Source organism: Parasteatoda tepidariorum, chromosome 2 (assembly GCF_982258835.1).
Source record: "Parasteatoda tepidariorum strain Cologne lab strain chromosome 2, Ptep-v5.0, whole genome shotgun sequence".
Classification (NCBI taxonomy): domain Eukaryota; kingdom Metazoa; phylum Arthropoda; class Arachnida; order Araneae; family Theridiidae; genus Parasteatoda; species Parasteatoda tepidariorum.
In genome coordinates, this window is record NC_141756.1 from 22,810,606 (window position 1) to 22,829,931 (window position 19,326).

The following is a 19,326-nucleotide window of genomic DNA, read 5'->3' on the forward strand; positions in this document are numbered from 1 at the left end:
TTTAGTGCATTTAAAATGTTTTTGAAAAAAAAAATATGGTTCAAACCTCAATTAAATTAGTGACGGCAAACAAAATTAAGTTTTTTTTTTAAACTTTCGTTTCCTAATGATTTTTCAAGATCTAACCACATAAAAAATTAAATTGTTCAAAACTTTCTTTTGAACCTAACAATGAAGAGTTTTCAAAAAAATAAATAAAATCTTAAAGAAATTTGAAATTCTTTTACTTTTTCGGACTTGGTCAAAACTAAATATTCCTATTTTAAAAAATGTGAAACCCAAACAAACGGACAGTTAACACTTAACAAAATTTGTGAGACTCCCTTATTACGATAGGCCAAATTTTTAACTCAGCAAAGTTTTATACTTGATACTGATTTACTATATGCTTTAGTAGGGTTGTAGACTTGCAGGGATTTTTGTTTGTTTATTCATTGTGTCGGGCCAGTTGTTATTCTATTTGGTAAGAGACTGATCATCTCTGCTAATTCTAAAAGTGACAACTTATCTTTGCACATTAAACAGCAGAATTCTCAAAATGTTAAGGTTAAAAATGGTGAAAAAGATGTTTAAAAAAAAGTAAACATCGAAAAAAGAAAAGAATGATACTTCAAAAAAGTAAGCATCGAAAAAATGAATGTTAAGGATGTTTCAGTAAAAGTAAACATCAAAAAATAGAAAGAAAGAATGTCCAAAAAGTTCAAATGATTCGAAGATAGATCTAGGTAATGGATGCGTTCATTATCAGGTTAATATCGACGAAAAAATATGTAAAGGGTAACAAAAACGAAAAATAAAAGGAAAAATAGGAAAAAGAAAGAATGACCAAGAAACTGATTACAAAAACAAAATAAATGAAAAGAAATTTAAGTAAGCAAAATTTTGAAAAAGTACATGTATCAAAGCATAGGAAATATCAAACCACAAATGTTGAAAAGAAATTCTGAATAAATGACACATGTTGTCCATAAAAATTTTGTATATTTTTGTGTAAAAAATTATATTTTATATAGTAAATAATCATTTAACCACACAGAATCTTAAATTCTGAATAAATGACACTTGTTGTCCAGTTTGTTGTTCATAAAAATTGTGTATATTTTTGTGCGAAAAATTTTTGAAAATTTTAGTAGAATAGTTTATAAACATGTTTCATTTTTCTTTCTGTTTAGTTGTCTAGACAGATAATATGCATAATCATGTTTTTCATATTTTTGTCATTATAAATAATTGTTTTTTGTCTTCTTCTCATAATTGAAAAGATGTTGTTTGTAGTAGGGAAAAAGGAACAATCGTACCAACCTAAAAATTTTAAATTTAAAGTATTCTAAAATTTTTTATTTTGGCTCACCAAAAATTTTTTTTGGGGGGGATGTAATACAATAAGTAAATACTTTTGTATTAATAAAAGAATTAAATCTCTTTCGTTTTTATAAAATGTCTGTTAAAGAATAAGCGTAGAGAGATTCTATTTTGGGAATTCAAGGCTGAAAACATACCATTGAAATATAAATAGATTTATATTTCAAGGGAAGAGTTATTTTTAGAATCGTTCCCTTTTTCAATACCATATAAGGAAGCAGAAATGATTTTCCTTAATGCGTAAGGTTACAAGGAATGTACGAATGTGCCTTTTTACTCCAAATCTATGTTGGTATAAAACGTAAGAGCGCATAGTTTTGCGTGTCCTTTTCATCATAATGTGATCCTGATAAGCTGTGCCGGAATTGTCCGGAGTCTTGTCCACTCTCCCTCCTTTTCAGGAGTGGGGACGTGACTTGTTAGCAATACCAGCCTACATTTAATAAACCTGTTTAGAACGTATGATGGCTTATGACTGCAATTATTTCAAGCTAAATACAACACTAATAACAGGGTTGGAGCCCTGTTATTACATATATATATATATATATATATATATATATATATATATATATATATATATATATATATATATATATATATATATATATATATATATATATATATATATATATATATATATATATTGTTGAAGCCGGTATGAATGTAGTAATAGTAGCGCCACCTACATTAATTAGAAAAAAGAGTCAGTTAATGTAAAACAACCAAAGAGCAAACACGCTCGGTTTTTGCATCTCCGCAGCGCTACCAGCGCACCCGCAAAATAAATTATATACAGTCCATTGTCCAAGTTTGATTTTTATACACCCCGCAAACTATCGCACAACATCTGGTCCGAACGATCAGGAGAATAAAGATCCAGTATATCGCAAATTTACAATAAAAATCCCGCATTCATTATTGGACGGACCACGCATCGCATCAGAAATAACGCAGCATATCTCCAGCCATCGAATTAGTGAAAGGTAGGCAAATTTTCATCATTTATTTACCGCATAATTTCATTTAATAAATAATGGATAACATTGAGAAATGTAGAAAGAAACGCGCTACAATCAGAACTAGCGCTACAAAGCTAATAACAAAAGCAGATACTATAATACAAAGTGACACAAAAGAAATAACAGAACTAAATGAAATATTTGAGCAATTAAGTCAAAAGGAGAGTATTTTGACGTCATTTAAATTCTGAAATTGAAAATTTAATTTCGGTTCCAGCAGAATTCGAAACTGAAATTAGCACTAGCGAAGAATACAACGAAAAAATCATTAGTGCTAAGTGCAAAATTAAAAATTGCTTAACCTATTTACAATCAGGTAATCAAGTGAAATTAACTCCCGCAAGTTTTGTAAACAATAGTGTTAGCATAAAATTACCAGAAATTCCGCTTCCGAAATTTTCGGGTAAATGTGAAGAATGGAGTACTTTCAAATTGCAATTCAATAATGTTATTACATCCAATAATCAGTTGACAAATGCACAAAAACTACACTATTTAAATTCAGCTTTAATCGGAGAATCTAAAAATCTTATTACATTAGATGATACATTCACTTCATTATATACAGCTTTAGAAGAAAGATACGAAAACAAAAGGTTAATAGTAGAATCTCACGTTAAATCAATATTAGATATTGAAAAATTAACGCATGAGTCGGTTAAAGACTTAAGTAATTTAATTGATTGTGTAAAGAAAAATATAAGAGCATTAAAAATTTTGGAGTATAATCGCAATGATCTTTCTGATATTTTTGTTTTAAATATAGTACTTCAAAAATTGGATAGGGAAACTCGAAGACAGTATGAATTAAATATTAGCTCAAACGATGTTCCTAAATTAGATGATTTATTTTCATTTTTGGAAAAACGAGCTCAAATATTAGAAAATGTTAGCAAAACCACTCCTTTAAGATTTAAGTTAAGTCAAGAGAGAAATCCAAAAACGAAAACATTTCTAATTAATAAAAGTGTAACTCAATCATGCATTTTGTGTAAAATGAATCATCCTATCTTTAAGTGCGATTCTTTTTTGAAATTGAATAGTCATCAGAGAAGTGAGCTGGTATCAAAACATAAATTGTGTTTAAATTGCCTAAGCAGTCAACACAAGTTATTGAATTGCAAATCGAAACATTTATGCTACATATGCCATTCAAAGCATAATACACTACTCCATAAAGAACGCGAAACTATAAACAATTCTGCGGTTTTGGCTTCTTCTCAGGGTCATGATCTCAATCCCGAAGCAGCAGTATTTAATATTCATCAACAAAATAATGAAATTGTTTCTGCTTCTTTATCTTGCATTAATTCGAAAAATAAAACAGGGCTTCTTCCGACTGTTTTAATTTGGGTTTTAAATCCTTTAAATGGATCTTATATGCAATGTAGGGCGATATTAGATTCAGGCAGCACGTCGAATATTTGTACAGCTAATTTCGCTAATAAATTAGGAGTACCGCAAGAAAAAATGAATTTTCGGGTTTCGAGTTTGGGCGGAAACGAAACTACAATAAGATCAAAAATACAAGCTACAATTTGTAATGGTAATAGCTCTTTTTTGAAAACTCTTGATTTTTTAGTGGTATCCAAAATTACCGATTTTCTTCCTGTTACATCCTTCAAAGTAGATAAGTTAGAAATTCCGCAACAATTAGCAGATCCTAATTTCGCGGTAACTGGAAGAATAGATATGCTTTTAGGCGCGGAGGTATTTTTCGAAATTATCAAGGCTGGAGATATCCGCGTTACAAACAGTGATTTGGTGTTTCGCAATACTGTTTTTGCATACATTGCAACTGGAGCAATAAATACCCGCACTCCAGAAATTCACTGCGGTTTCATAACCACTCAAACAGAAGTCGAAGACTGTTTAGAAAAATTCTGGAGAATAGAGGATATAGACTATAAAATGAAAATTCAGAGTGAAGAAGAAAAGTATTGTGAATCACATTTTCAGAATACTTATCGCAGAGATGAGCATGGACGATTCATCGTAGAGATGCCAGTTAAGGACGTTGAGCGTTTAGGAGTGTCCAAAGACTTAGCCGTGCGACGTCTGAATCAACTATGGAAAAGATTATCCAGAAATCAAGAAATGCAAGATTTATACAAATCATTTATGCAGGAGTACTTAGACATGAATCATATGGAGAAATATGATGATAATGAAAGCAATTCCGGTAATCAAATTACCTATTACCTCCCACATCACGGTGTTTATCGTCCAGAGAAGGCAACCACTAAGTTACGTGTTGTGTTCAACGCTTCATCAAGTACCTCAACGGGTGTGAGCTTGAATGATGTCATTTTGAAGGGGGACGTGGTCGAGGACATTTTCGAAATCATGACTCGATTTCGTAAACATAAATACGCTTTCACGGCAGACATCCAAAAGATGTTTCGACAAATCAAAATAGATCCATCGCAGCTTGATCTTCTAAGAATTGTTTGGAAAGATTCAGAGTACGCAAAACCTGTAACATTCAGACTCAAGACAGTCACTTACGGAACTGCTTGCGCTCCATTTCTCGCAATCAGAACTCTCAAGCAGTTGGCTAAAGATGAATCACGGTTTCCACTGGCATCATTAGTTCTTTTGGAAGATATTTATATGGACGATATCGTTTCAGGTGCTCAAAGTTTAGAAGGTGCTCAGAAAGTGCAACAACAGCTGAACGATATTCTAGCAACTTGTGGAATGTCTCTTCATAAGTGGAACTCTAATTCAAGGGAGTTAAGGAACAGTTTACCATTAGGTGACCCAGCAGAGCATGATTTTGCATCAGAAGTTGATGCGAGTGTCAAGACTTTGGGTGTAAGGTGGAATTCAATTGAGGATCAATTTACGTTTAAAGTATCCATCCCAGAAATGTCCACCAAATTCACTAAGCGTGAAGTGCTGAGTTTTATAGCAAGACTGTATGACCCATTAGGCCTTTTGCAACCTGTCATCACGGAAGCAAAGATGTTTCTCCAAAAATTGTGGGTACATAAACTGTCGTGGGACGATCCCCTTCCACCACAAATCGCAGGTCAGTGGCTTAATTTTGCATCTTCTATGCAACATATAGAAACTATTCGCATTAATAGATACATTTAACTGACTTTTTCACAAAAACTGTTTTAATGGGTTACGCTGATGCTTCGGAATTAGCGTATGGAGCTGTGGTTTACATGTATTGCCCAGGCCTAGCTGAATCAAACACTTGCCATATTATTGCAAGCAAATCTCGTGTTGCACCCATTAAAGTAATTTCTATACCACGTTTAGAACTATCAGCTTGCTTACTTCTTTCTCAACTTGTAAGAAAGGTTTATAATTCTCTTAAAATGGACATTGACGAAGTCATTTTGCATACAGACTCGACCATCGCACTTGCATGGATTAAAACGCCAGCCCACCAGCTTAAAACCTTTGTTGGAAACCGAGTCTCCAAGATCCAAACCTTGACTGAGAACTACCAGTGGAGACATATTTCCACTCATAACAACCCCTCAGATCTCATTTCCCGTGGCTTGAATCCTCAAGAACTTTCCTCATCAGACTTATAGTGGTCGGGTCCGTCTTGGATGAAAAGTGGTGAAATATCGCATTTGGAGGAAATCTCTCTCTCAACAGACGCTCTCAAAGAAGAACGCAAAAAGACACCGTGCTTGATTGAAACAACTCCTATTGACTTTCCGATCATTTACAATGTTTCATCATACGTTAAGTTAAAAAGAATTATAGCTTGGTGTCTCCGCTTCATAATGAACTGTAAATCTCCGAACAATCGCATAAATGGTTATTTAACTAGTAGTGAGATAAAACTAGCTAGAAACGTTTTGGTCAAAATAGTCCAAAAACAAGAATTTCCAAACGAATATCACCAGCTAAAAAATAGCAAACCAATTTCTTCGAGTAGTAAGATCCTCTCCTTGAATCCGTTTTTGGATGAAGAGGACCTTATCCGTGTTGGCGGTAGGTTAGAAAATACACAATTACCGAATGAAAGAAAACATCCTATTCTCCTACCGAAAAAACATCACTTAACTAATCTAATTATAATTCATTATCATGAATCCTTCTTGCATGCTGGAGCACTTTTACTATTATCAGTTATTCGCAAAGAATTTTGGATAGTAAATGCTAGATCAGTTATAAAAAAGCAAATCTGGAAATGCATAAAATGCTTTCGATTAAAAGGAAAAACCGCGACACAGATAATGGCTCAATTACCACCTTCAAGAGTAACGCCTTCTAGAGTATTTTCCATGACTGGTCTGGATTATGCAGGTCCATTTTTTGTGAAACCGCGATCTGGACGTGGAGTTAGATCAGTTAAAATGTACATTTGTATATTTTTGTGTTTCGCGACAAAGGCGGTGCACATCGAAGTTGTTGGAAATTTAACCGCTGAATCATTTATTGCAGCTCTAAAAAGATTTGTTGCGCGAAGAGGAAAACCAAATGAATTATTTTCAGACTGTGGTTCAAATTTTGTTGCTGCAAATAAGGAAATTAATCGAGTAGTTAAATCTCTTCAAAAAGAAAAATCCATCCATCAGTATTTTGCCGATGAGGAAATTAAATGGCACTTTAACCCACCTTCAGCACCTCACTTTGGAGGAATTTGGGAAGCTGCTGTGAAATCCGCAAAATCGCATTTGAAAAGAACAATAGGTGATCATAAATTGACCCTTGAAGAGTTTTTAACTCTTACTGCACAAATTGAATCCTGCTTGAACTCTCGTCCTTTGTGTCCAGTATCGGACGATCCCGCTGAGCTTTCAGCACTTACCCCAGGACATTTCCTTGTGGGAACCGCTCTTTCCTCTATACCAGAAGAGAACCTTCTAAGCGAAAACATACCCCCATTAAAACGTTGGCAGTTGACTCAAAAACTTTTCCAGAATTTTTGGAAAAGATGGGTTAACGAGTATATTTCCAGCTTACAGCAGCGCCCCAAATGGTTGCGAGAACAGCCTAATTTGAAAATTAACGATTTAGTTCTCATTAAAGAGGACAATATTCCACCTTTGAAGTGGAAATTAGGGCGTATACAAGAAGTTTTTCCTAGTGCTGATGCTAAGGTAAGAGTGGTCAGTGTCAAAACTGAGACTGGAACTTATAAAAGACCCATTCACAAACTGTCAGTTTTACCTATTGACTGATAACTTTCTTTATTTTATTTTAGACTTTTACTTTTCTTTTTGTTTTGTGTTATAGTTATCCGGTTTATACCAAGGAATCTATACATCTGTTTATAATTATATATATTTTTAATTTATGTATGTTGCATTAGTTTTTTATAATTATCTTTTTATTAGATGTGTATAGTTTAATTTTGTTTTTTGTCAATTTATGTGCAAATTTTGAAACTATGTTTCAAGGTGGCCCGGTATGTTGAAGCCGGTATGAATGTAGTAATAGTAGCGCCACCTACATTAATTAGAAAAAAGAGTCAGTTAATGTAAAACAACCAAAGAGCAAACACGCTCGGTTTTTGCATCTCCGCAGCGCTACCAGCGCACCCGCAAAATAAATTATATACAGTCCATTGTCCAAGTTTGATTTTTATACACCCCGCAAGCTATCGCACAACATATATATATATATATATATATATATATATATATATATATATATATATATATATATATATATATATATATATATATATGTGTGTGTAATATAGAAATTCTCAGGCGAGTCTTTCTATACTAACTGATAAGCTTAAAACATATGTTTCTTATCAAGTTTAAGATGTGGAAGTCGGTCTCTCACAAAGAGCCATAAAAAGTCAAGATAAACCAGATACGGCCAGATAAAAGATTATTTTCTAAAGCTAATGGGCTAAAAATTCGTAAATGAAGTAGACATTAAAATACCCCAAAAACTTCCCACCGTCAGAGTGGCGATATCCTTTTAACGAATCAAAATCTCTAAAGTTTATCAATTGAATGACGTTTCATTGAATAAGAAGATGTTTGCAACTCCCTCCCCTTTTCAGGACCTCTCTTTAATAGCTCGGGAGAGGCAAAAATGCGTGTCTTTTCCATATTTTCCATGGCTAGAAAAATCTAGGCCAATTCCAAACAATCCCTGAAATGGGGAAACCATAAATGTAAAGATTCCATGAACACTGTTTTCCATACTCCATATAAGTAATAAAATGCCTTTTTAAATGTATTCGCCTAATTCTCTTCAAATATCTAGCCTTTAAAGGCATAACATTACAAGCCGGCATTTTCGAAGTAATTTGTTTGGAAAAATTGGCCGCAGACCGAAAAAGAACGTGAAAAGAAACAACTAATAATATGTCAACAAGCTCCGATGGATGGGATGAAAAAGGCTGAATTCAGTACAATTCCCTCCGATGAAGTAGTAAAAAGAAAAAAAAAACTTTATATTTGTTATTGTCACTTTATATTTGTTATTTTTGCTTTGCTTGAATATTTTGTATTTGAAAATTTAACATGTGTTTTCTTATAATTTCATTGAAAATTCTGATGGAGGGGGTTGCAAGTAATTAGCTATAAACTTTCTCCTAAATTCTAAATTTAATATAAAACGAAACTTTTTGGAGAGGGGGGATGTAATATAGAAATTCTCAGGCGAGTCTTTCTATACTAACTGATAAGCTTAAAACATATGTTTCTTATCAAGTTTAAGATGTGGAAGTCGGTCTCTCACAAAGAGCCATAAAAAGTCAAGATAAACCAGATACGGCCAGATAAAAGATTATTTTCTAAAGCTAATGGGCTAATAATTCGTAAATGAAGTAGACATTAAAATACCCCAAAAACTTCCCACCGTCAGAGTGGCGATATCCTTTTAACGAATCAAAATCTCTAAAGTTTATCAATTGAATGACGTTTCATTGAATAAGAAGATGTTTGCAACGCCCTCCCCTTCTCAGGACCTCTCTTTAAAAGCTCGGGAGAGGCAAAAATGCGTGTCTTTTCCATATTTTCCATGGCTAGAGAAATCTAGGCCAATTCCAAACAATCCCTGAAATGGGGAAACCATAAATGTAAAGATTCCATGAACACTGTTTTCCATACTCCATATAAGTAATAAAATGCCTTTTTAAATGTATTCGCCTAATTCTCTTCAAATATCTAGCCTTTAAAGGCATAACATTACATATATATATATATATATATATAAAGAAAGAAAATTAAAGAAAATTAATAAGTTTTATTTACTGCGTATAAGCTGCAAGTATATAGAATTCATAAAATAAGTTACAAAAATATACGAAATCTATAAAGCGAGTAGCGAATTCAATTTTATTGCGAAAATATTTTAATTCATTCTTGAGAGATACCGCTACGTGTAAGTTCATTTGAATTCGCTACTGGCCTCATAGATTTCATTTTTTGTTCTGTTTTATATTTTCCTTACATTAAATTTTCTATTTTTGATTGATATGTTTTATTTCTTATATATTTTTTAACTAATGTGTTTGAATTTCGTTTTGATGTTTTGAGTGCTCCTCGCACTATTGTATTGATATATTTTGATTTGGCTATATTGATTAATTATTAAAACACACTCCTTTTGTCGGATGTAATCACGTGAACTGATGAAGAGATATATTTTTATTATTTTGTTATCCGGCATTTTAATATATATACATAGTTCTGATACACACGTCTGCTGTTAATATTTAACCCATAGATACACAGTACACAGACAACATACACACATAAAAAATCTTTTTATTTAAATATTATTACAAATATATAATTAAACATAATATTTATTTTAATATCATACACTTATATTTATGGCCTATGGTTTCTCTGGAAATCATACCAAGCAAAGTAATTAAATTCTTTTAAAGGAAAAAAAGCATTTTTTATAAATATATATAAGACGATTCAGAAATTTATAGACTATTTTATTTTTGACAAAATTTTCAACGAATCGGAACTGAAAATATTACAGATGTATTAACCCCTTGACGCAGATGGGACACAGGTGTCCTTTTTATATATGTATTTTCTTCTGACATTCTAATTACAAAGTATATTTTGACATTTCCTAGTTATAAAAAGTAGTCTTATAGTCCCTTAAAATCAATAAGATTATTGGAATTATCTTTGTACTATTAAATAAAATCCAAGTAAGGTAGTTTAATTTTTTTCTCCATTCATATTTTAAAATTTAACATTGATTGATTTTATTAATTAAAGAAATTTTAATGATGTATAACTAGTTCATTTAGATCTAGATAACTGTGCCTTTCGTACTTTCGTTATTTTTTATTTATCTATTTATTTATTTATTAATTTTTTGCGGACATCATAAAATATATCTAGTTCCATTTACAACGGATTCGTCAAAATAAGGCAATAGTTTATTTTTGCCGAACGTCAGGAAGAAATTCTCCCATTCCCGAATAGTATTTTTTTTTAAATTTAATTATTATTTTTTAAATATAAGTAGCAATTTTAAAATTTTAATTAATTTTTAGTTACATTAGAAATTAAATTAACTTTTATTCATATTCAAAATTTGATTAATTTCTAATTATAACTAAAATTTAGTTAACTTTCAATTATAATAAAAATTTTATTATTTTTTAATTAGAATTTTAAGTTTTAATATTTTTTAAACAATTTAGTTACTTATTTTGAAATGAAGTGATTTTTTTTAACAATTAATTAAAAACTATTTAACATTATTTTCTCAATTAAGTTATTAATTTTATTAATATCAATTTTTCTAGAATTTTTTCAAATGCAACAAGTTATTTAACTTTTTAATCACGTTTTTTTAAAAATTCTGATAAATAAGGCCAAAGTAAGAACTGAATTTATGTCTGTATAGTTTAAAAAGTACTTACTAAACCCGATGGCCCCATAGCGAAAGACTCTTTTTATCCAACCTCCGGTATTCACCGTCAAAAACCGTTAATACTTAAGCTAATAATTTATGAGATTCAAAGATTACGAATATGGCACTACATTATCTTTCTGATAAAATTCTGTTCCCTTCCACAATTTCAATTTAAATGTGGATATCGCTCATTAAAGTAACTCAATATTTGCTTGGCGCACATTATCTTAGCCTTATTCCGAAAATGCATTTTGCTTCGTTTATGCAATTTTATATGAGATTTATCATTAAATACCATGCGACAGAGTTTGCATTGATAAACCCCATTCGTCCACTTTTCTAACTCCATCAACAAGATCTTAACTCGACTCTTATATGCATCGAGGTCCATTCTGTCTATGGCTTGGCGAACGTGTTTTTTGTGCTTTCTGGATCGAAAATGTTGCATTAGTGGTACCACACCTGTGTTCTTCTTATCACAATATTCACAGTAGTGTTCGCCATACTGGTCAGTTTCGAATTCTTGTACCAGATCGAGCAATTTCCTTTTGATAAGAGAAACCGAAGACATCCACCAGGGATCGTCATCTTTCATCAACTGCATCGTTTTGTGCTTTCTCGTATTGAGATGGGCAAGAAAAGGAACTAAACTATTGAATTGGGCCTCACAAGCAACACACTCCATTCTTAAGTTATTGAAAGGTGTCTGTCTTCTACATCCTAGAAATAAATAATTAAAAAAATAGAAACTATTAATTATTAACTGTGGCAACCACTTATAGAAAAAATGCATTTATTATAGTTTTGAAACTGAGGTAGTTTTCCTCAGATAAAACGGATGTAGTTGAAGAGTTGGCTAATTGCGGGAAGTTGGACTACTGAAGCTAGATCAGTTGACCATCAGTGTACTTTCACACACACTTTCACAGTTATAAAGTTTAAAAATTTGCCTGACTAAACTAAATAAATTACATCAGAATCCATCAACTGCCTTTAGCTGGTTGCTCGCAAAAACAGTGCGTTTTCAATAGCGATGTCCAAGTAGGCTAAACTATATCACAGAGTGGAATGAATCAATCTATTTTCCTAATTTTAGGGTAGTGAAAGGCAACTAGTTGTTTGCACTATTCTTAATGGACGATTCTTATTTCCATTTCAATAGAAACGTAATTCTATTGTTTAAGCTGTAACTGGTTGATCATAGATGGATGCTGGATTGCCATCCATCAATGAACTTGTTTTGCTTATTTATTTTATAATTTTAAAAAACTTCATCTTTTAGGGGTAGTCGGTAGGGCATATACGAATAAAGCTAAAACTGACCTTCTTCGATGCATCTTTTCTCAGCATCTAAACAAGATCTTTCCTCAGTTTTTTTTTTTTTTTTGCAGAATATTTACATATACATGTTTACACTGTGATAACTGTTAATAAATATCTTCAGAAGAAATTTTTTAAAAAAATTATGAACTGAGAGCTTTTTATTTTTTAAAAAAGCTTCCTCATTTTTGAGCAAAAATCTTTCATAAATCAAAGAGGAACGCTAAAAGAGTATCACAGCGTACAACCTAAATAATCTCAAATGGGTCATTCTCACAAAAAGGTGATTTTTTAAGTCCCTTAGTAATAAATATTAGGAAATACAGCAGATTTCTTAATATTTTTCTTCATCATTTTTCGTAAAGTTCTAACTAACAAATCATATACATTTCTGCTAAATGTATTGAATATTTCATTCTCATTTTTTAATAAACATAACTTCAAAGTCCCCTCCGTGGACGTCCCTACGTCTTTGACACAAAAATAATTTTTAATGACTGTTAAACAATTTAAAGGTTATTTTAATGATTTTTGTAGTTTTACTTAGTTAAATGTTTATAGTAACTTTTTATTTAATATTTTTGTGAAAAAAAATTATTTTTATAAAATAAATGACTAGTAAACTTTGTCCATCAAAAATGAAATCTCCCTTCATGGACAATTAATATAGTTCGGTAAATATGCATTAAAGGGCAACATATGCGAAATCCGTATAAGACAGCTTCTGGTAAATGTAACCATTCCATTTTCTATTGTTAACTATCAATTGTTTTTGTTCTCTTTGGTATCAATTTCGGATTGTTGTGTTCAACTGGGGTTTGGCAAAGTTCTCACCGTATACTCCGTGGACATCATAAAGAAGGTAAGAGAAAATTATTTTAGTTTTGATAGATGAATTTTAGATTGCAAAAATAGTATTCAAGAACTAGTTTTTGTCTCCTCCGTGGACATGACAATTCCATGGAGGAGAAGACACAGTCAATGGAAGAGACAATGTTTTAGATAACCATAATACAATTTTAATAATTAAAAAACTATTTTCGTTTAATTTATATTTTTTAAAATGGAACAAATGTGTTAATTTATTAACTTTTTCTTATCGGAGAAGTAAATATTGATAATTTTTCTAAATAATTTCTGTGATGTTTAACATTTTTTTTCTCTTCAAATTTAAAGAAAAAAATGGCAAAACCAACATGTAAAAAAAAGAAAGCAATCGAATGTTCAAATGCAAAAGAGAAGGGAACAGAAGAAACTTAGTATGAGACAAGCTAGACAGAAATTATAAGAAAACCCTATATTGTTTGAAGAAAGTAAAAAAGAAAAAGAAAAAAAGAAACTTTAAAATCTGTATCAGAAAAAGATTTAACAGAAAAATCGTGATTAAATGTACTTAAATTTCTAGAAATTGATAGAGCAAGCCGTTTGTGCCCAGGGAAAAAAGAAACAATAACAAGAAGAAAAGAGAAAAAACAAAAACGTTATTTGGATGACAGTATGTTTAACTTGCATAAAATGTTCATAAAAGAGTACCCTCAACACTCAACTGTCATGTGGAGTCTGAATTTTTATTTCAATAGTCCTTACATTTTAATTTATTAATATTCAGTAAGAGTTACTTAAAAAATTGCACACTTAGGTTAAAAATAGATGTTTCCTTTCATAGCAGCATGATTAATCGGAAGTAGCTCTATCTCTAATAATGAAATATTTTATTATTTACTTATTAATGTTAAACTCACATCAGTTGTACCCAATAATTAATGAATTAGTCTTCATTGACATTTTATATTTTATAACATAAAATGTCTCCTCCGTTGACTATTACATCTCCTCCGTGGACAAGGCAGAATTTAAAATACTTTAAATCTTGTAAAAAATAAAATAGAAAACTTAACCATTATTATAAGGACATACAACAAAAATAAATAAAGGCATTTATGTAATTTCTATCACTTTTTTAATTACTTTAATTTTAGAAAATTTTTTAATCTATTTATACCTTTTCAGTGAGAATGACCCAAATATTCCACAAAAATTTCAGAGTGATATCATAAGTAGTTTCTAAGAAGAGGTACATCGAAAAAGGTCAGTTTTAGCATTAATGATATATGCCTTACCGACTCCCCTTAAGTATAACATAAAATGTCTCCTCCGTTGACTATTACATCTCCTCCGTGGACAAGGCAGAATTTAAAATACTTTAAATCTTGTAAAAAATAAAATAGAAAACTTAACCATTATTATAAGGACATACAACAAAAATAAATAAAGGCATTTATGTAATTTCTATCACTTTTTTAATTACTTTAATTTTAGAAAATTTTTTAATCTATTTATACCTTTTCAGTGAGAATGACCCAAATATTCCACAAAAATTTCAGAGTGATATCATAAGTAGTTTCTAAGAAGAGGTACATCGAAAAAGGTCAGTTTTAGCATTAATGATATATGCCTTACCGACTCCCCTTAATCCCCTATTAAGCTTATACAGTATTGAAATTTAAAAGAAAATTTGATCCAAGTAATTTTTCGTTTGTTCGATCGAAGCTTTTTCTCGCAAAATTATAAAAATTGTTGCATTAACCCTCTTTTTCTTTAAGAATATTATACAACCCCAAAGAGGGTTGGCCATTTCTTTTTTGTTGCTTTTTGTAAAGAGATGACTTAATATTTTCACTAATACCCAGTTTTTTCCTTCCAAAGTTATTTAAAGCGAAGTTCAATTTAATATGGTGTTTCACATGCTATTTGAAACGTTTTAGTTTTCAATGTACACAATAAAATTGGTTCAATAAATAAGCTCTCACCAGACCGAACTCAATTGCAAAAAAGGGTAGAGCCGGAGAGGGAAAATTCCAAACATGTTTTTAATCCTTTTTCTGTTGGTGTTGTTGTCGTAGGCAAAGGATGCGATTGCTCTTGCTTTCCAGTGGCGCCATCTATGGCCCAAGAATTTGACTTCTGCCGCACTCATACGTCACACGCGCTTATAGGGCTGCCCCATTCATATATCAATTCATTCATCTACAGATCGTGAATTTGACCTGAACGAGAGAACGACCAATCTCCAATTCAGTATCCCCAGAGATATGATTTATTCTGAGAACATGGAGGAGTTTGTGACCGGACGGATTTAACGTGCACCAGTCACCATTCACTACAAGAGGAGTCTTCGGTCGGCTGGATTCGAACTCACGAACATGAGTCCAGCGCCCTGTCAACTAGACTATCTCAGTCATCCTCTTTCTGTAATATTTACAAATAAACAAATGATGGATATTTACTCTTTTTGGCAGTATCGTTCGACACTGCCAAATACAAGGCTATTACCCAGTCATTAGTTGAGATATAACGAGCACAATGTTTTAGATTTTCTATTTTTACTAACAAAATTATGCCAATACATTTCTGCTATCAATAGTTTTTAATTGGTAGTTAAATAGTATAAAGTTGCCTATCTTTAGATTTTTGATAAGTAATTTTATTTTTAAGCAATTAACGTTAAAAGAGTCTTTTAGCGTCATCCTAATCGGTTTTCATCAGTTTAAACTGCAATAAAATTAGATTTTAAGAAATATAAAAATAGAGAAACGTGTAGTTTTAAATTATTTACTTAAAACCGCTAATCGCGTCGTTTTATTTCTTTAAAGTTTTCAGAAAAAAATCATAGAAGGTTTAAAAATTATCAAGTGCTATTTCTCATAATCTACAAAAGCTACTCTTTTATTATCTACAATTTTTTAAAGGTATTGTGCTGTCTAATAATACTGTATCATCGAAAGTTTGTTAAATAAAAAAAAAATAAAAAACTCAACAAAACGCAAGTCAAAAATTTAACCTAAAGGGCGAGTGTAGATCCCTCTTGAAACAAGTTTCAGATTAAAAAAATTCAATGCAATCACATTTTCAAAAAACAACCTAGAAATTTATTTCAGTTTATAATATCCATAAATACGACAAATAATTCTGGTTAAAATGCGTTGAATATAATATTATAAAATATTATGTTATGCCAATCGACTCATTCGAATATATTAAATTTAATAAGTACCAAGAAAAGAACAAGACTATTTTAGAAAATTTTTAGCTTCTGATGAAAATAGAATCTGAAACCCTTCAAAATTGTAGATAAAAATTTTCTCATTTATTTCTTAAACATTTAATTAAATTAACGCATATCAATTAAATGCATAAGTCAATGTATAAGTCATTCAATTTTGCATAGGTCACTTTCAGAAATATTTCGCAAATTCATAGATGTCGTAAAATCAATAAGATAATTGTAACAACATTCCAACCTGGATTTTTTTTTACCTATAAAAGTCGAAACATTTTTAAAATTTCAAACTGCAAAAAAAGGGGGGGGGAAAGTGAGGGATAGCTATCAAAATCCAAAATCATGAAAGGTTTCAATAAAAAAAATTACAATCCTTCAAATTTTACAATTCTTACTTAATCATCAATTATATTTATTTTTACAATTCCTACATTTGCTTTGTACTGATAAACTAGCAATTAAAAAAACTGAACAAATTTTATGCTTTGTCTTCCGGTTAATTGGCCAAAATAAAGAAAAAGCTACGCTTGAAATGTGCCGAAATAATTAAAATTTTCGAAAACAAAACTTACGAAAACAAAATTATGACGAATTAACTTTACTTCTGAGGATGACGTAATGAAAAGATTAACTTCTGAGAATGACGTATTTTTTAAAATTGTTCCTTTGAAATTTTAATTCTTTTTGAAAAATTCGTAAAAGTTTTCAAATTGTGGGAATACTAAAAAAAGAAAGAAATACTATTAACTATGCACGATTTCTTAATTATTTATGAACGATTAAAATTTAAACTATATGCGTTTTAAGAAAAAAAACATTCTAAAAATTGTATTTAAAAAAATATTTATTAAATAAAAACTGATTTATTATTTCAAAGATTGATTAAACTTAATACTTTTTATTTTGAACATAGAATAAAGAAAATGCTATATTAATAATTAAAAAAAATTTATATATGCTGCAATAATTATTTATATAAAAAAAAATTTCATTAAGTAGTTCATGTTCAACTGAGTGCCAGTGACTCATTTTTAAAAACCTCTCTCCGAAATTTTTATTTTAATTGAAATAAATCATGGAACTTACAAACGTTTAATGCAATGTAAAATGTTAAATGAAACTAGAGAAGAAAAAAATACTATATCTGTCAAAATAAAGTATTTTACAATTGTATTTACTGAAATATTAAAAGTAGATACGTTAATAGATAAATAAAAATAATTAACTATCTTTTTCTGAAAATTTTGAAAAAGTATTTCTGATAGGAATTTGAAGGAAAAAAAAGCCACTATAATAGAAAAAAATAAATAGAAAAGTATTTAAAATTAAATTGATAAATTTAAAATTTATGTATCGAATTTTAAATATTTTTCCATTAATTTGAATAGATATATTAATTGAAATTTTGCAGAAATTTAAATAGAAAAATTTAACATTTATCTAGTAAATTTTAAATATTTTTTTATTAATTTAGATAGATAAATTAATACAAATTAAAGATAAATTTAAATAAATAATAAAAAAATTTTATAGAAAAATTTAATAAAAATTATTTAATTATATCAAATAGATAATTTTTGAAGAAATATTTATGTCATATGAAGTTCAAAAAAAATAAATCCTGTAAACATGTGTTAAGCATAAGCACTAATGTGTTAATATTGTTAATCATTATATTTTATTCTTAAGAGTATATTACGTGTAAAATGCATGTATTTAGTATAAGTACGTAAGGTATATGAAAGAATAGTAGATGTAAAGAGCAGTCGAAATTACTGGATGTCTCTGGGAAATTCCCGTTTATCCCGTTTTGCATCTCCTAAGAAAAACTTTTTTTCACTGATGACTTTACAAATTTCTTCCGAATTAACTGTTTTAGATAATGCGCTATTAAATATTAAGTTTTGTTTAAAAAATAGTTATTATTTTAGTTCATTTAATTATTTTAATAGTTATTTAGTTAACACAAATCTGATCATTCTTAAATATATATGCACTATAACATTAAATGCAAAAATCTCATAAAATTAATTACAGTACTCACTAAAACGATTTTTTCTTCGACGTGAATTTCGTTTGAATTCACCTATTTTTCCCACACCATTTCGTGGGGATGCTGCATTCAAAAACTTGCTCTCCATCCTCACAGTTACAATGAAGGATGAGAAAGAAAGATGACAAGAGAAATTGATCCAGGGAAACGGAAACTGAAACTTATCCAGTGGCTGTTACTTCTTTCATTCTCCCTCCCGACGTGAAACGAAGGTAAAAAATAATCTCTTTCATCGAAGTCATCTTCAGACTTATCTCTTTACTTGAACTTTGCCGCAGGCATTTTTTGAAACATACTGCCTGGAAAAGTTGATTTCTCAGTTTCTGCTTACAGTTATTAGTTTCTGTTTAAAAATGACCTTGTTTCAGTAAGATGTTATCGAACTTTTTATTCTTTTTTTCTTCACCCTTTGTTTGTTTCTTTCTCAACTCTTTTAAACATTTGGTTAAACGTAAAATTTGCTTCAATATTTATAAATATTTTTAGAAGCCTTTCTCAGAGAATAAATAAAATTTTGAAATTAAAAAGAAAGTGAAAATATTGTAATAAAAGATTCATGAATGTAAAAACAAAATATTGTGGAATTTCTTAATTTATTTTGATAAATTAATAATAATAGTTTTTTAAAAGCTCTTAAAATCGAAGCAGCATAACTAGAAAGCAAAAATAATAAGCAA

The 19,326-nt window shown here is 30.1% G+C and overlaps 4 protein-coding genes across 4 annotated transcripts; 3 read left to right on the top strand and 1 right to left on the bottom strand.

Annotated features, from left to right (window-relative positions):
- The first annotated feature begins 3,764 nt into the window (after positions 1-3,764).
- LOC147814840 (uncharacterized) lies at positions 3,765-5,486 on the top strand. The gene has a single exon (XM_087156501.1). The coding sequence runs from the start codon at positions 3,765-3,767 to the stop codon at positions 5,484-5,486; it is 1,722 nt and encodes a 573-aa protein (XP_087012627.1).
- Positions 5,487-5,512: 26 nt separating this feature from the next.
- LOC147814841 (uncharacterized) lies at positions 5,513-5,938 on the top strand. The gene has a single exon (XM_087156502.1). The coding sequence runs from the start codon at positions 5,513-5,515 to the stop codon at positions 5,936-5,938; it is 426 nt and encodes a 141-aa protein (XP_087012628.1).
- Positions 5,939-5,956: 18 nt separating this feature from the next.
- LOC147814842 (uncharacterized) lies at positions 5,957-7,540 on the top strand. The gene is made up of 2 exons (XM_087156503.1): positions 5,957-6,697; positions 6,935-7,540. Exons 1-2 carry the CDS (start codon positions 5,957-5,959, stop codon positions 7,538-7,540), a joined length of 1,347 nt encoding a protein of 448 aa, XP_087012629.1.
- Positions 7,541-11,249: 3,709 nt separating this feature from the next.
- On the bottom strand, positions 11,250-18,856 carry LOC107457556 (uncharacterized). Its single transcript, XM_087156985.1, has 2 exons — positions 18,641-18,856; positions 11,250-11,936 (listed from the first exon to the last, which is right to left on the bottom strand). Exons 1-2 carry the CDS (start codon positions 18,735-18,737, stop codon positions 11,383-11,385), a joined length of 651 nt encoding a protein of 216 aa, XP_087013111.1. The 5' UTR covers positions 18,738-18,856; the 3' UTR covers positions 11,250-11,382.
- Positions 18,857-19,326: the final 470 nt, after the last annotated feature.

Excerpts from the sequence above, each read along its gene's own strand:
- LOC147814841 (XM_087156502.1), top strand. The coding sequence starts at position 5,513 with ATGGGTTACGCTGATGCTTCGGAATTAGCGTATGGAGCTGTGGTTTAC.
- LOC147814842 (XM_087156503.1), top strand. The coding sequence starts at position 5,957 with ATGAAAAGTGGTGAAATATCGCATTTGGAGGAAATCTCTCTCTCAACA. Across the intron at positions 6,698-6,934 it reads AACCGCGATCTGGACGTGGA|TATTTTGCCGATGAGGAAAT; the intron begins GTTAGATCAGTT and ends TCCATCCATCAG.
- LOC107457556 (XM_087156985.1), bottom strand. The coding sequence starts at position 18,737 with ATGGAGAGCAAGTTTTTGAATGCAGCATCCCCACGAAATGGTGTGGGA. Across the intron at positions 11,937-18,640 it reads TCGAAGAAAAAATCGTTTTA|GATGTAGAAGACAGACACCT; the intron begins GTGAGTACTGTA and ends ATTTATTTCTAG.
- LOC147814840 (XM_087156501.1), top strand. The coding sequence starts at position 3,765 with ATGCAATGTAGGGCGATATTAGATTCAGGCAGCACGTCGAATATTTGT.